Source organism: Prinia subflava, chromosome 12 (genome assembly GCF_021018805.1).
Source record: "Prinia subflava isolate CZ2003 ecotype Zambia chromosome 12, Cam_Psub_1.2, whole genome shotgun sequence".
NCBI classification, from domain to species: Eukaryota; Metazoa; Chordata; class Aves; order Passeriformes; family Cisticolidae; genus Prinia; species Prinia subflava.
In genome coordinates, this window is record NC_086258.1 from 6,355,662 (window position 1) to 6,370,364 (window position 14,703).

The 14,703-nt window shown below is 60.4% G+C and overlaps 1 protein-coding gene across 4 annotated transcripts in view; it reads left to right on the top strand.

Moving 5' to 3' along the window:
- The first annotated feature begins 635 nt into the window (after window positions 1–635).
- HMCN2 (hemicentin 2) overlaps window positions 636–14,703 on the top strand; it is a 32,931-nt gene continuing 18,863 nt past the window's right edge. For 3 of the 4 annotated variants that reach the window (XM_063409711.1, XM_063409712.1, XM_063409713.1), the window contains exons 1-28: window positions 637–1,058; window positions 1,967–2,037; window positions 2,939–3,097; window positions 3,304–3,426; window positions 3,522–3,693; window positions 4,028–4,134; window positions 4,341–4,461; window positions 4,556–4,828; window positions 4,977–5,121; window positions 5,375–5,496; window positions 5,579–5,851; window positions 5,958–6,099; window positions 6,669–6,796; window positions 7,180–7,293; window positions 7,427–7,576; window positions 8,194–8,388; window positions 8,578–8,673; window positions 9,024–9,148; window positions 9,430–9,574; window positions 9,697–9,809; window positions 9,987–10,143; window positions 10,324–10,486; window positions 11,774–11,901; window positions 12,027–12,135; window positions 12,411–12,580; window positions 13,123–13,218; window positions 13,326–13,502; window positions 14,543–14,662. In XM_063409711.1, the coding sequence (XP_063265781.1) occupies window positions 830–1,058; window positions 1,967–2,037; window positions 2,939–3,097; window positions 3,304–3,426; window positions 3,522–3,693; window positions 4,028–4,134; window positions 4,341–4,461; window positions 4,556–4,828; window positions 4,977–5,121; window positions 5,375–5,496; window positions 5,579–5,851; window positions 5,958–6,099; window positions 6,669–6,796; window positions 7,180–7,293; window positions 7,427–7,576; window positions 8,194–8,388; window positions 8,578–8,673; window positions 9,024–9,148; window positions 9,430–9,574; window positions 9,697–9,809; window positions 9,987–10,143; window positions 10,324–10,486; window positions 11,774–11,901; window positions 12,027–12,135; window positions 12,411–12,580; window positions 13,123–13,218; window positions 13,326–13,502; window positions 14,543–14,662 (4,123 nt within the window). In that variant the 5' untranslated portion in view covers window positions 637–829. Of the gene's footprint in view, window positions 1,059–1,966; window positions 2,038–2,938; window positions 3,098–3,303; window positions 3,427–3,521; window positions 3,694–4,027; window positions 4,135–4,340; window positions 4,462–4,555; window positions 4,829–4,976; window positions 5,122–5,374; window positions 5,497–5,578; window positions 5,852–5,957; window positions 6,100–6,668; window positions 6,797–7,179; window positions 7,294–7,426; window positions 7,577–8,193; window positions 8,389–8,577; window positions 8,674–9,023; window positions 9,149–9,429; window positions 9,575–9,696; window positions 9,810–9,986; window positions 10,144–10,323; window positions 10,487–11,773; window positions 11,902–12,026; window positions 12,136–12,410; window positions 12,581–13,122; window positions 13,219–13,325; window positions 13,503–14,542; window positions 14,663–14,703 lie in introns of all 4 variants that reach the window. The other variant, XM_063409710.1, reaches the window with a different exon arrangement.

Here is a 14,703-nt window from a genome sequence, read left to right on the forward strand (position 1 = left end):
CGCTGCGGGGGAGTTGAGCAAGAGCAGAGCATCCCAGCGGAGCAGCCGTGAGCTCAGCACTCCGCCTCCAGGGGAGCCACGAAACGCTCCGCGCCCGCAGCCAGCGCTGCTGGCCAAGGGCTGCCTGCCCCGGCCAAGCGCCGCCCGTCCCAGCCCGGTCCTGGCTCCGGTTCTCTCTGTGCTCTGTGGCTGTTTGCTCCCTGTTCGTGGGGTGGCTGCCTGGGTGAGCCCACCCGAGCCCCCCACAGACCCCCCTGACCTCCGAGCCCCGCTGCAGACCCCCATTCCGGGCTCCCTTTGCCCAGCAGAGGGGGGATTTGCTGCCTTGGGGCTCCTTTCGCAGCTGTCTCTCCCCCCGCTGGGTTTGGCAGGGTTTCCTCGCAGGTGCTCAGCTGTGACCCCCATGTCCTCCCCTAACCCCCTGCTCCCCCCAGCAGAGCAGGCTCTCTCTGAGCCAGGGGGTCGGGGCTGGGGAGGGGGCCCGGGCAGTGTTTCTGACAATCCCGTGGGCTGCAGGATCTGCTTCCCAATCCCTGTATCTTCATCCCGATTTCCTCCAACTCCCACCCACCTCCCTGCCGCGTCGCTGGCTCCAAAAGTCCGGTTTTTCCTCCCGCCCTGCCTCCTCCCTCCCAGAAGTTGAGCGCTGGAGGAGCAGGTCCGCAGCTGCGGAGGGCTGGGCGTTCCCTGCCCGGGGTCCCTTCCCCGTCCCCGCCGCGTGTGGCCCCTCGCACACCGCGTCCCTCCCCGGAGCGGGGACAGTGCCCGGCGGGAAGGGCAAGGACAAGGACACAAGGGGTGCTCCTGACACCCGAGCATCTCCCCCGCCATGCCACCCCACGGAGGGGTGTTCGTGGGTCTCTGCACGCTGCTGGCCCTCAGTCTGGCCGAGAGCCCCCCGGGCTGGGCCACTCTCGCCTTTGTCTTCGATGTCACCGGCTCCATGTACGACGACCTGGTGCAGGTGATGGACGGGGCCGCGCGCATCCTGGAGCGGACGCGCAGCAGGAGCACCAGGCCCATCAGCAACTACGCCCTCGTGCCCTTCCACGACCCAGGTACCCCCGGGCAGGGTGGGGGTGAGTCCCGCCAGGGGTGGGGCTGTGGGGAGCGGGGCTGTGGGTCTGGGTCTGAAGCAGGCACTTCACAAGTGCTTGCACTGTCCCTTCTCCCTGTTTTTAATGCCCTGGTGGCTGCTGTGATGGGGATGGCACTTCAGCAGCTGGGAGTTAGGCTGGGGCTCCTGTCCCCAAGGCACCCTGTGGGCACAGGGTGGGCTCTTTCCACCCAATTAATCCCAGGGGTGCTGACACTTTGTTGGGGTGGCTCTTTCTCTCCCATCCTGCTTGAATCTCCCCTGAGTAATCATGGGGGGTATTTCTGTCCAAGTCCAAAACGTGCTTCCAGGTCACCTCAATAAAAACACCACTTGCTAAGAGGCTTTGGTGACTTGCTGTGATACCAGAATCATTTCTTTCTGCCCCTGTCTTTGTCTTCTTTTTGTGCACACCCAAAGAAGAGCAGCTGTTCCCCAAAAGAGCTCTGGCCTCCTACAAGGAGAGCAGGATCCAGGCTTTATTTTCAGCAGAAACGCTGAGTTGAGTGAAAACCACTGGAGCCAGGCAGGGAAGGAGGCAGAGGCAGTGAATTGATTCCTGCATTGCTTTGCTGGGAACCTTCCCCAGCAGAAAAGGGCACTGGCTTTGCAGCTCACCCTGGCTGGGACCACCCAGTGTGTTGGGAGAAATTCCTGGGTGTAGAAATAGTTTGCCAAAGTGGTCACAGCATGGGCACAGGGGCTGGTCTGCCCAAACCCACTTCTCTGCTGGTGCCAAGCCAGGGTAGATGCTGCACCCTGAGTCTCACAGGTGTTTGAGCCAGGGCAGGTGCCAGGAGCACTGGGTGGCATTGGAAGAAGCTGGTGCTGGGGTCAGGGGGCTGAGCTGGTGGTGCCCATGTCTTGCAGAGGTGGGCCCTGTCACCCTCACCACGGATCCCCAGCTCTTCCAGCAGCGCCTGCAGGAGCTCCATGTCCAGGTAGGCACCCTCAGCCCCACGCTGCTGTGCCAGGCCTGGCTCAGTGCCTGGCCCGTGGCACTGGGGGAAGCCTGGCACTGCACGGTGGTGGGGTCTGGGAGCAGCCCCTGCATCCCCCACGAGTGTGATGGGGGTTCAGGCTGAGCCAGACTGGCTGGGGGCTGCACATGGGGAGTGAAGAGGGTGGGTGATGCTGGTGCTGTGCCCCAGAGTTCTGCAACAGGGCAGAGAATTCCCAGCCCACAGCTCTTGGCCCTAATGGAGATGCTGTTCCCAGGAGAGCTTGCAGACTCTCCACGGAACCAAAAATCTCCTCTTTTAGAACCACTGCTTGATAATTGAGTTTTTAATTTCTGGTTTGGTTTTTTTTATATATAATTATTTTGTCTGTTTTTTGCCAGCTGAAATGTTCCCTGGGAGCTTAATCCTGCTTTATCCATCCCACTCTTGCCCTGCCTCCTGTGAATTGCTAAATCCCTGTAGCGTTTCCCCTCGGATGCAGCTGTTTTGGCAGGAGGTGTAACGCTGGGGCTGCAAATGGTTTCCCAGCCCTTCGGGGTGCCAAGCCCTGGGAAAGTGGGAGCTGGTCCTCTCTGTGCCAGGAGGCTTCCCTGGGGTGCCTGGCTCTGCAGCCAAGGGGCGGGCACAAATGTGCCCACTAAAAATATCTGTGGGGAACTAGTCCCTCCTGTGAGCTTCACGGATCCCCAAATGGGTGCTTTAATTATCATTGTTAGTGAGACACAGCCGGGTCTGTGCCATCCTGAGCGTCCCTGCAATTCCACCCCGCTGCCTCCAGATAAACGGGGCAGTTCCCCCCCGTGAGCATCCCCTGGGTGGGATCCTGCAGGAGCTGAGCCCTGCTCGGTGCCTGGGCCACGTCCCTGCCTGTGTCCCTCAGGGCGGGGGGGACTGCCCGGAGATGAGCGTGGGAGCCATCAGGGTGGCCGTGGAGATCTCGCATCCCGGCTCCTTCGTTTACGTCTTCTCGGATGCTCGGGCCAAGGACTACGAGCAGCAGGAGGAGCTGCTGCGGCTGCTGCAGCACAAGCAGAGCCAGGTGAGCGGCCCCGGCGCTGCCCGCAGGGCTCCTGCGACAATCGGCCCGGGGGACGCAGCAGCAGCAGCATCAGTGGGACGAGGCCATAAAACCTCTGGGCTGCGGGGAATTTTGCAGCCCCCGGGCCGATTCGATGCCAGTGGTGGATGCCAGCGGTGTCCCCTGCCGTGGGTGGGCGGGGTGTCACAGGGCCGGTGCCGTGGCAGGTGGTGTTTGTGCTGACGGGGGACTGCGGGGACAGGAGCCACCCCGGGTACCGCGTGTACGAGCGCATTGCTGCCACCAGCTCCGGGCAGATCTTCCACCTGGACAAGCAGCAGGTGACAGAGGTGAGTGGGGACTCCTGGCCCCTTGTGCTGGAGTGAGGCTGTCCCCTCTGTCGGTGAGGGGACATGCAGGTTCAATCTTCCCTGCCTGCCTCCAGGTGCTGAAGTGGGTGGAAGAGGCCATCCAGGCTTCCAAGGTCCACCTGCTGTCCACGGACCATGAGGAGGGTGGGGAGAACACATGGCAGGTCCCCTTCGATCCCAGCCTGAAGGAGGTCACCATCTCCCTGAGTGGCCCTGCCCCAGGGATCAGGGTCCAGGATCCCGCAGGTAGGAGCCCAGGGCAGAGGGACAATGAGGGGGGAGGTGTGATGCTTTGCCCCCCAGAGAGACCTCAGGTGAGGACAAGCAGGAAGGGGTTCACCAAACCCTGCCCTAAAACCCAAATGAAAAGGTGATGAGCTACAAAGCCCTCAGTAAACACCAGCACAGCTCCCTGCTCCCCTCCCAGGCTGGCCTGGCCTCTGGCTTTGAGGGTTTTCCCTGCTGCCCCGGCTGTGAGCTGTGATGGGCTCTGCACTACCCTGAGCCCTGATGGAGGCAATTCCTGTAGGAACCAGGGGATAGACCTGGGTTGCCCATCCGAGACATTGACTCATTACAGGAAAGGTCCTGGAGAAGGGACAAGGTCTGAAGGAGCTGCTCAACATCCCCAACTCAGCCGTGGTGGTGGCCATGGAGCCCTACGAGCCCGGGACGTGGCTGGTCACGGTAGGCTGGTGGCACCCCCGCACATCCTCTGCCTTTCCCTGATGGGTGTTTAGCTTGCCAGGCTTTTCCAGGTGTGGACTTTCCCCATCCATCTCCGCCCAGGCAGAGGATTTGTGAGCAGGCTGAGAGAGGCTGGCTGCAACCTCTCCCTTCCCATCTCCTCTCCCTTCCCCTGCCCTCAGCACTGACTCTCAATCTGCTTCCAGACCAGGAGCAGTGGCCGCCACTCACTGAGGATCACGGGCATCAGCAACGTGAATTTTCAAGCCAGCTTCTCCACCCAGCCGGAATTCGACACCAGCCAGCCCGGAGAGCGGCCGGTGCAGGGTGAGGGCGGTGCCGCCCGAGGGGCTGGATGCTGCATCTGGGCGTTTTGCAGCCGGGAATGTGGTTGGTGGTTTTTTCCCTCCCCGCTTTCCAGGTCTGCCCATCTCCGTGCTGGTGAACTGCACCGGTCTGAGGCCGCCTGGGCGCCTGCAGGAGATCGAGCTCTTCAACACCTCTGGCCACGTCCTCCTCTCGCTGCCCGTGCAGCCCGTCCTCGACTCCTCCTCCGGCTCCACCACGCAGCTCTGGGTGGGTTCTCCACTCTGGGTCCCCCCGGGGGACTTTCTGCTGAAGGTGAAGGGTGAAGATGCCCAGGGCCACCCCCTGCACCGCCTCTCAGGGGTGACCTACACCAGCGTGGTCCCCGGTGAGTGGAACCCACGGGTGCTGAGCAGGGACCAGAGGTTCCAGCACTGCCTCTGCTTTGGTTTCTCCTCGGTCATTCTGCGTCCCAGTGTGGCTCCCTGTGAGTTTCCAGAGGTTTTGTACATCTGCACATCCCCAAACTCTTCCAGGCCTACCTAAAGTGAACATCTCCAGCAATATCCAGGCTTACAACCGTGAGCCACAGCTCATCTCCTGCTCTGCACAGAGTGAGATCCCCTTCCGCCTGCAGCTCAGCCGTGGCACGATGAAGCTCAGGGAAGAGCAGATCTTCAGGTGAGCCTCTGGTATGGCCCAGGAGGGACCCGTGTGGGCAGGAACAGCCCCTGAGCTGTGCCAGCTGGGTGGGTGCATTCAGGTTCTGAGCATCCCAAGAGGAAAATTCCAAGGGACAGCTCTGCAGTAACTGGGGATGCACCTCTTTGCCTGACTCAGACAAAAAAAAAATTCCCAGGGAGTAGGACCAGGATGGTGGCATGGCAGTCCCAAGGTGGGAGTGATCCATATCTTCATCTCTCCCTTTCTGTAGGGTTTCAGGGAACATCAGCTGGTTGATCCCTGCTGTGTCCCAGAGTGATGAAGGCTTTTACGAATGCATGGCCACCAGCAAGGTCGGAGTGACCCGGGCTCGTGCCTACGTCTCTGTCTCAGGTGGGGCTGCTTGTGCCAAGCCCTCGAGCCCTTCCCATGGCTGGGCACAGGCTCCTTTCACCCAGGCGTGCCGTGTTCCTAGAGCCACCACCGCGTCTCATCACCCCGGGCAACATCACGGCCTCCCCGGGCCAAGCTGTGGTCATGTCCTGCGTGGTTCTGGGGGATGTGCCCTACAACCTGACCTGGAGCTGGGACGGGAAGGTGGCACAGCCAGGGGACGGCCGGGCCCGGCTGCTGCAGAACGGCTCCCTGGAGATCAGCCCCGTGCGGCCGGGGGACGGGGGCCTGTACCAGTGCGTGGCACAGAGCACCCATGGCACTGCCACCGCCTCCCTCTGGCTCTTCATCCAGGGTAGGCTGTGCCCCCTGGGGGACCCTGGCCTGGGGGATGTTCTGCTGCCCTGTGGGAGGGTGGTGAACGGCACCCGGGGGCTGAGCCCTGCTCCAACCCCGTGCAGAGGCGCCGTGGGTGAAGGTGGACCCCAGTCCCCAGCGTTTCAGCAGGGGCCAGGAGCTGCGGCTGAACTGCACGGCCGGGGGCCACCCCCAGCCCCACAGCAGCTGGAAGCGCTGGGGATGGGCACTGCAGCAGGATGAGAGGTGAGCCCTGGGGACACAGGAGCCTCCGTCCTGCCTGTGCCACGGGGATGGTGCTCCCCTTGCAGGGATGCACAGGTTGAGGGAGGGAGGCTTGGGGCTGCCATGGCTCTGGAAAGAGGGAGGCAGTGCAGTATCCCAGCCCGTGCTCCTGAGATGCTTGGCATGCTGCTGGCCTTGATTTCCTGTATTTATTTTTATGCTGTCCTGCCTTATCCAGGTCACTGTCCCCACTTTGCACACCTGGTGTGAGCTCAAGCCTCAAAATACTCCTTGTACTTTCTCCTAATTTCTTCTGCTTTTTGCCTTTCAACTCCTGCCTGTGTCAGGTTGTGAGTGCTGGAGTTGACTTTGGGGAAAGCTTTTGGACTTTTGAGATGAAAAAGCCCAATTCTCAGTGCTTTTCCCTGCTTCAAAGCCAAGCCCTTCCCTGCAGCAGCTGGCTCTAAGTGCTGACCCACATCCACCACCTGCCCAGCATGGCCTGAATCCTGCTCATTTGTATCAACACATTTTCCATCATCCCTGTTTCCAAAGGGCTCATTCCTCCTTTTCTCTCCCATTTGCTGCAGGGTTTTCAGGGATGCTGAGGGCACCCTGCACATCAGGTCTGCTGTCCCAGAGGATGCAGGGAATTACAGCTGCCATGCCAGCAGCACACTGGGCTGGGATGAGCAAGTGGTCACCCTGGAGTTCACTGGTACCTGCTGCCTGCTCCCTGGCAGCACCCTGGGAACGGGGCTGTGTGTGCTAAAGGGTGTTGGGGTCAGCACAGAGAGAATGGGGCTGTGTGTGATAAAGGGTGTTGGGGTCAGCACTGTGGGAATTGGGGCTGTGTGTGATAAAGGGTGTTGGGGTCAGCACTGTGGGAATTGGGGCTGTGTGTGATAAGGGGTGTTGGGGTCAGCACTGTGGGAATTGGGGCTGTGTGTGATAAAGGGTGTTTGGGTCAGCACACTGGAACTGGGGCTGTGTGTGATAAGGGGTGTTGGGGCTCCCAGGGCTCTGGGGTCTCCTCGGGCCGGATGGCTCCGCACCCAGTGCAGCAGAGGGTGACCAAAGACATCTCTCCCCGTGGCACAGAACCCCCTGCCATCCTGGCAGTGACGCCCAGCCTGAAGGTGCTGGTGGGAGAGGACGTGACCCTGGAGTGCTGGGTTTCGGGGGCACCCCCACCCCACATCGTGTGGTACAAAGGTGGGGCTGGGAGCACGCGCTGGGGGACATCACTGGGGGACATCACTGGGGGACATCACTGGGGGTTCCCCAGTGTGACACGGGGGGACACCCACAGAGGCACTCGGGGTGCTGACGTGGGGCTCTCGGGCAGGGGAGCAGGCGGTGGCGACGTTCCCGGCGGGCACACAGCGCGCGGTGCTGCGGCTGCAGGCGGTGCAGGAGGAGGACGCCGGGCACTACGGCTGCCAGGCGCTGGGCCAGGCTGGCATCGCCTTCGACAGCACCCTGCTGCACGTGGGCTGTAAGTCCTGGGGGCTCCCACCCGGCGCTCAAGCCTGTTGCTCTCCTCTCTGGGTCAGCTCCCCTTTGCTGCTCTCCAGGCCTCCTGGTGGGGAGGTGTTGGTGCTTGGGACAAACAGGAGGAAGCCTGGTGGGATTTCCAAGCTTTGGGAAGATGCAGGAGGTTCAGCAGTGGGGAAAGACAAGGCAGTTGTTATTGCACGGGGACATGAGGGCTTGGGATGCAATTGAGGATGCAAAGTGGGATTAGGCAGAGGTGGGGGCTGACTTCTGTGTGTCTGAAAATCTTTTGCTGGAGGCAGAAGGGATGAAAGAGCATGAGGAGGAGGAGGAGGAGGGAAGGCTCTGTGTTGAGGACAGCAGGGTTTAAAGCAGTTAAAGATGGAAAAGTGCAAGTTATTTTGCTGAGCCAGGGGTCGATGAGTGTAACTGGAAGAGATGGAAAATACAACGGCTCTGGCAGCTTTGGAAAAGCACCAAATGCTTTAAGTCAGTCTCGTAACTTGTCAGGACACCTGGCTCATTGGTTCTGCAGCCCCATCCCTTCTCCAGGCTGAGCTGTGGGAAGCTGGGATGCTGGACCTGCCTGAGCCCTTTTTCTGCTCCTCTCTCCTCCAGCTGCCCCTCACTTTCCTGAGCCCCTGGGCGACACGGAGGTCAAGGCTGGGGAGAGTGTGAGCCTGCTGTGCCGTGTGGAGGGATCTCCCCCGCCACAGGTCACCTGGTCCCGGCAGGACGGGAAACCCGTGGTGGGCTGGCAGGAACCACGGGGCGTTTCCAGCCAGCTGGAGGCTGCCCAGCTCCTCATTGAGAGTAAGAGCTGAGTGTGCATGCTTTAATTTGTATTTTTAACTCGTGCAAGCTTAACTGTGCAGTCACAGCCTGCAAGCCTCCAGCTCTGAGGGGTCTGTCCCCACTGGAGATGGTGGTGGGGCAGGGGAGCGTGGTCCCTGTCCTGGGGCTTGCTTAGCCCCGCTAAGCTGAGGCTTCTCCCCACTCCAGGTGCCTCGCTGGATGACCAAGCCATCTACATCTGTGAAGCCCAAAATGAGTTTGGGAAAATCCACGCAGAGGTCAAGCTCACAGTCACGGGACAGGGTTTGTTTTTCTGTGCTTTGGTCGGTGAATCCATCCCAGCCGTGCTGGCAGTGAGGGAGTGGCAGACCAGACCAGCTGTCTCTGGTCCTGAGCTGGCCACAGTGAATGCTCAGCAACCCCAGGGCAGGGTTTGGGCAATGCCCTTCCAAGCCCTCTTTGGCTTCGTATGCTGACACGGACCCAAACTGCAGTGAATATCCCCAAATTCCTGGGGGAGAGGAGTCAGAGCTGGCTTATGCTGAGCCAGGATCCAGACCTTGGAAGAGAGGTGATCTAGATCCATTCTCCTGAGCGTTCCTGGCCAGTTTATTACTGATTAATGCTGGTTCCCTTTCCTCTCTTCCAAGCAGCCCCAGAAATAGCTCTTGCATCCCCCGTGGTCCGTGTGCTCGCAGGCCAGCCTGTGGCCCTGCCCTGCGTGATCCTGGCTGGGAGCCCGTTCCCAGCCCGCCACTGGCTGAAGGATGGGCAGAGGGTGAGACTTCCACGCCTGCTGGGATGGTGGGTGGGTGGGTGGGTGGTTGGACACCTGCCCTCTGGTGAGGCCTCACTGCAGGATGGGTCCCTCACCCTTTGGGGCAAAAGCTGCTGGTGAAAGGATCCAGTGGAGCATTTGTGCTGGGAAGGCAACGTGGGTTTATCTCCACATCAGGATGTTGCTCAGGATTCATTTCTGGATGTGCCCCATAGATGCAGGGATACGTTGGTGTTTGACCCTGCCATCTGTCCTGCTTTCTGCTCTCTGCCCGTGTCCAGGTCACCCCAGGTGAGCGCTATTCCCTCCGGGCTGACGGGAGCCTGCACGTGGACCAGGCCTCTCAGGGGGATGCAGGGACCTTCACCTGTGAGGTGACCAACGCCCTGGGCTCACACAGGCAGGACGTGTCCCTGGTCATCCACGGTGAGTGACAGGGAGCGGGGTGTCCCCGCTGGGCAGTGACACGGGGCAGGCTCTCTCTGTGCTCTGCTCCCTGTGGTGCACGTGGCCCTGGCCATGCAGGACGAGCAGCTTCTCCTCCCCAGTTCCTCCCAGCATCGAGCCTGGCCCTGTTCTTGTCACTGCCACCGAGGGAGCGGCTGTCATCCTGCGGTGCAACGCCACCGGCGTGCCCGCCCCTGCTGTCTCCTGGGCAAAGGTGGGTGACAGGGACAGGCTGGGGCCTCCCTCGGGCTCAGGGTAATGTGTTTGATGGGGGTGTAGTAGCTGGGACCAGGGCATGGCTTGCTCTGATGTGTCCAGAGCTCTCTTCTTGCCTTTGGATGTTCAGCTCGCAGGGGAATCTCTGCCCTCCTCCCTTCCCTTTCCTCTGTAGGGCACGGAGCCCATTTCTCTGAGCTCACGCTACCAACTCGACCCCGATGGGACCCTCCTGATCCCTTCATCGTCCCCTGAGGATGCTGGCACCTATTTCTGCACAGCCACCAATGCAGTCGGATTCTCCAGGCGGGAGATGCAGCTCTCCATCAGCAGTGAGTGCTCAGGACAGCTCCAGAGGGGACTGGCAGGGAGAGAATGACCTGGGAACACTCCTGGCTTCCTTGGAGCACCAATCCGGGTGCCAGATGGGTTTGCAGGATGGGAAGAGAAGTGATGAGGGCTGTGGGGCCCCTGCAGTGTCCCTGCACCAGCTGCACTCCCTCTCCATCCAGCCAAGCCCAGGATCAGCGTGAATGGATCAGAGGCCTCGGACCCTGTCACCGTCCTGGCTGTGCTGGGGCAGGAGACCACCCTGCCCTGCCAGGTCCAAGGATACCCCCCTCCCTTGGTGGTGTGGAGCCGGGAGCCCCAGCCCCTGCCTCTCCCCTCCACCAGGTAAGGTGGGCTGTGGGTGCTGGGGGCTGCGATCTCCTGGGATTTTGTGTCTCTTGAGAGCCATGTCAGGTCCATGAAGGGACTCAGCTGCTTGGCAGGGACATGTGGAGGGCACCCCTGGCATCCTGTGGCCAGTGCTCAGTGCAGGAGCTGAGGCAGCCAAGCAGTGCAGCACTAGCTCTGCTCTCCTTGGAGAGCACCAGGCTTCTTTTCCATCCTCCAAACATCTGCTGGGACCAAGCAGCTGCTTCCAATCATTCGTGTGTCTACCCAGGACACAGGACTGGGGTTGGGAAGGAAAGGCAACTCCAGTGCAGCTCCTCACCCTGCTGTCTGTCTGCCTTCATGCACATTCCTGCCTCGTGCTGTCACAAGGTCAAGGATGTGCCTGGGATGGTGGATCCCTGTGCGAAGTGTTGGACCTGGGCTTGATGATTCCTGGGATGAGGTTTGGCACAAACACAGTTTTTAGCCCAGCAGTGGCTTTGTCTGCACTGGGATATGGGGTTTTAGACCAGTTTTGTTCCAGTAATTGTCTTCTGGAGGGACAAATCAACTTGTTGAAGTGGTAGCAACCACGAGAGAGTAATTTAGTGTGATTTGATGGGTGAGGATAAACATATCCAACCATTCTCCAGGTTATCTGGTGTCTTGGTCTTCCAATATTTATTTTCTCCATATGTTAGCACCATGTTGGAAGGGACCCCCTAAAGTCATGGGACCTGCTCTTGGGGTTGAGCCCTTCTTTCCAGGTACCTGAGGGTTGCTGTGGCCTGGGGAAGCAGGAAGGAGTCTTATTTTGCTCTTCTTGGGGGACGTATTGCCTTGCTGTTCATGTCTGACTTGCCACGGTTGCTGCTGGCTGACCTGTGCTGCTCCCCACATCTCAGCTGGCCTGTCTGTGCTGGGTGATTTATGGGAGCACACGAGGAGGAATCTGCAGCCGTGGGCTGAGATGATGTTATGTCTGTGGAGCACGGACGAGGCTGGGAATGAGAGCGCGGCCAGCTCCAGCTGCAAGGGCTGTGCTCTGGGGGCACCCTTGTCCTCCTTCATCCCCCTGGGTTCATTGCTGCCTTGTGCTGAGCTCGTGCAGGGGCTGAGCAGAGGGGATTTGCCCCCATGGGCAGCTGTGCCACCCTCTTTGCATGGGAGGTGGCCATGGTGACCTTCTCTTGACTGTCCCAGGGTGATGTTGAGCTCTCAGCCCTCAGCTCCTGCCCAGGGTTGGGTGATGGATGACATGGCTGTTTCTGCCATCCAGCTTTTCTGTTCCTCCTTCCCAAGGTACAGTGTCCTCCCTTCAGGATCCCTCCACCTGGCCGAGCCCCAGGTGAGGGACAGCGGCCTCTACACCTGCACGGCCTCGAACGCCGCGGGGAACGCCTCGCTCAGCTACAGCCTGCACGTCCAAGGTTCCACACCCCTCCCCTGCTCCGTGTGCCCCTGGGGGCCTGCACACTCCAAACCCTTGGCTGCTCCCACCTCCCTGTGCCACGGTCCGAGCGTGGTCCCAGCCTGAGGTCCCCTCTCCCCCCAGCTCCCCCCCAGCTGTGGATCGGAGATGGGGAAAGACACCTGACAGCTGTTGCCAACACCTCCCTGAGGATTCACTGTCACAGCCTGGGCATGCCCCCACCCCAGATCCAGTGAGTGCTGCAGAGTGGTGGGTGCTCCCTGTGTTCCTGGGATGTAGGGGCCTTTGGTTTGGGGTGTCCCTTAGGGTGGGAGGCATCCATTCCTTCTCCTTGTCCCCGGTGTCCTCTGCTCAACAGTCCAACTGGCATTGCCAGCCCCATTGCAGGTGACAAGGGGACAGTCCTTGCTGCCAGCACCCCACTGTTCACCCTGTTGCTGTGCAGAGACAGGGTGTGGGTGGTGGCAGGACAGACCAAGGACTTGCTGCCTGTCCCCTTCCTCGCAGGTGGCTGAAGGATGGGCACCCTCTGGATGGGCAGGATGGTGTGGTGGTGTCCCAGGATGATGGGACTCTGCTGGTCACCCGAGTGGGGCTTGGGCACGAGGGGCTCTACATCTGCCAAGGCAGCAACTGGGCAGGGCTGGCGCAGGCAGAGGTGCAGGTTTCAGTGCATGGTGAGTGCAGCACCTGGGCTGAGATGGGCTATCCATCCTGTGTGTTAGCAAGATCCTGGCTGCCCAAAGGGATGGGAGCCCTTGGCCCAGTTTTTGGGTAGCTGCAGGGTCTCTGGCTTGATCCCTTGGGATCTTGTCCTGTCAATGAAGCTGAGAGGTGATGGCCACTGGCACCACAGTAAGTCCTTGACTGCTGTTTCCTGCTGGAGGGTCCTCCCCCAGCCCCATTCCCCCTCCAGGATGTGACTCTGGAGGTGCCCGGTGAGAAACCAGGCAGAGAACAGAGATTCCTGCCTGGGAAGAGTGAATGTCTCCTTGGGGCAGGGACCAAACCTGCTGGGTGCCTTGGGGAGCAGTGGTGGCACCATGGGGTGATGTGATCCCCTCCCAGAGTGGGGACTGAGCCGTGGATCCTGGCTGCTGCTGTGCCAGGGCTGGGTGTGTGCCGAGAGTGAGCCTGGCTGTGCCCCAGGGCCCTGCACAGGGTGGCTGCAGACAGCCCGGGTCACACACAGCCCATGACAATGGCTGCTGGCTTGCAGTGCCTCCAAACATCGAGCCCAGCGTGCTGGATCTGACCATCCCCGAGAACAGCTCGGCATCCCTGGAGTGCCTGGCCTCGGGGCTGCCCGCTCCCGGTGAGTCAGAGCTGTCCCTCTGCTCTTCCTTGTGAATCCCTGGGTTTTTCCTGGCTGAGGGGGGCAGAGCATCGCTCCCCACAGCTCAGCTCTCTGCCTCCCTCCAGACATCACCTGGTACAAGGGGCACGAGCAGCTCTGGGCTGGCGCAGGCCTGGCGCTGTCCGGGGATGGGAAGCTGCTGGAGATCCCTCGTGCCCGGCTCTCCGACGCTGGCAGCTATCGCTGCGTGGCCACCAACGCAGCCGGCGTGGCCGAGCTCTGGTACAGCCTGCAGGTCACTGGTGAGTGCAGCTGGGGTTTCCTGAGAGATGGGGCCTTCCCCCCAGGAATATCTCGTGTGAGTGTGGGATCGGTGGGGTTGTCCCAAGCCCTCAGGGTAGATCTCTGCAAGATGGCTCTGGCAGACCCCTGTCCTCTGCTTCATTTGCCATTCCAGTCCTGCAGTCCCCTGAGTTTATCCCAAAGGATGTCCTGGAAAGCTGTGGCCCCATGGATGGGTATTGCCAGGTGCCCATTATAGGCTGTCCCTTTTACACCCTGTCCCTTTTGCACCCTGTGTGCCTGGTGACATTCCTGTCCCCCTGGACTCAGTTGTGACTCCTGGGCTGATGCCAAGAAAGGCACTGGACACTTTTTTCTCACTTGATCCAAGCATCCCTGCTTCCTCCAACCCACTCGGCATGTCCACAGCAGCAGGGCTGAGCCAGGCTCTGGCTTTTCTCACGGATGATCCCGGCCAGTTGGTGGAAGTCCTGCAGGCAGGTGGCCAGGGAGTGGAGAAGGTCCAGTCCTCCTGCTCTGGGCTTGTTCCTGCAATCTCTTCCCAGGGAAATGTTTGCACGTCTGCCGTCCTGGCTAGGGTGGATTGTTTGGGTTCTGCTGTTTTTGTTTTTCTAGGGTTTCTGGGTGTTGGGGCTTTTCTTCTCCAATCTGATATCCCTCATGGGAAGGAGTTACCGTTTTCCAGCCAGCTGTATTTATGAGCAGCTGAGAACATCATCCGATAATGGAAAGATTTGGGTAACCTTGTCAGTGAGCAGGGCTGCCTAATAGGGCTGTGTCTGGCCAGCCTGACCTTGGCCTGCTTGTGGGATGCTTGGTCATCCTCTGCCGTTGGCCACGTGCAGTTAAAAGCATCCTTCACTTGGCTGGAGAGACAAGATTATTGTTTCCACATGAAGCAGGGGAATGTTACAGGGTTTTTTGTGGCACCCAGCAGGGCTGCAGGGGGTGTGTATCCAGCAGGATGGAGCTCCAGTGAGGAGCTGCCCTTCTCCTCTCATCCAGTGGCATCAGTGAGCTGCTCCTCTCATCCCTGCAGTGCCTCCATCCTTCTCCTCACCAGAGCCCGAGGCCGTGTCCGTGCCAGAGGGACAATCTGTCCAGCTGGCCTGCGAGTGCCAGGGGATCCCCCAGCCCACCCTGAGCTGGTGGAAGGACGGTAGGGCTCTGTTCCTCAGCCTCATCTCTCCCCACGTGGGT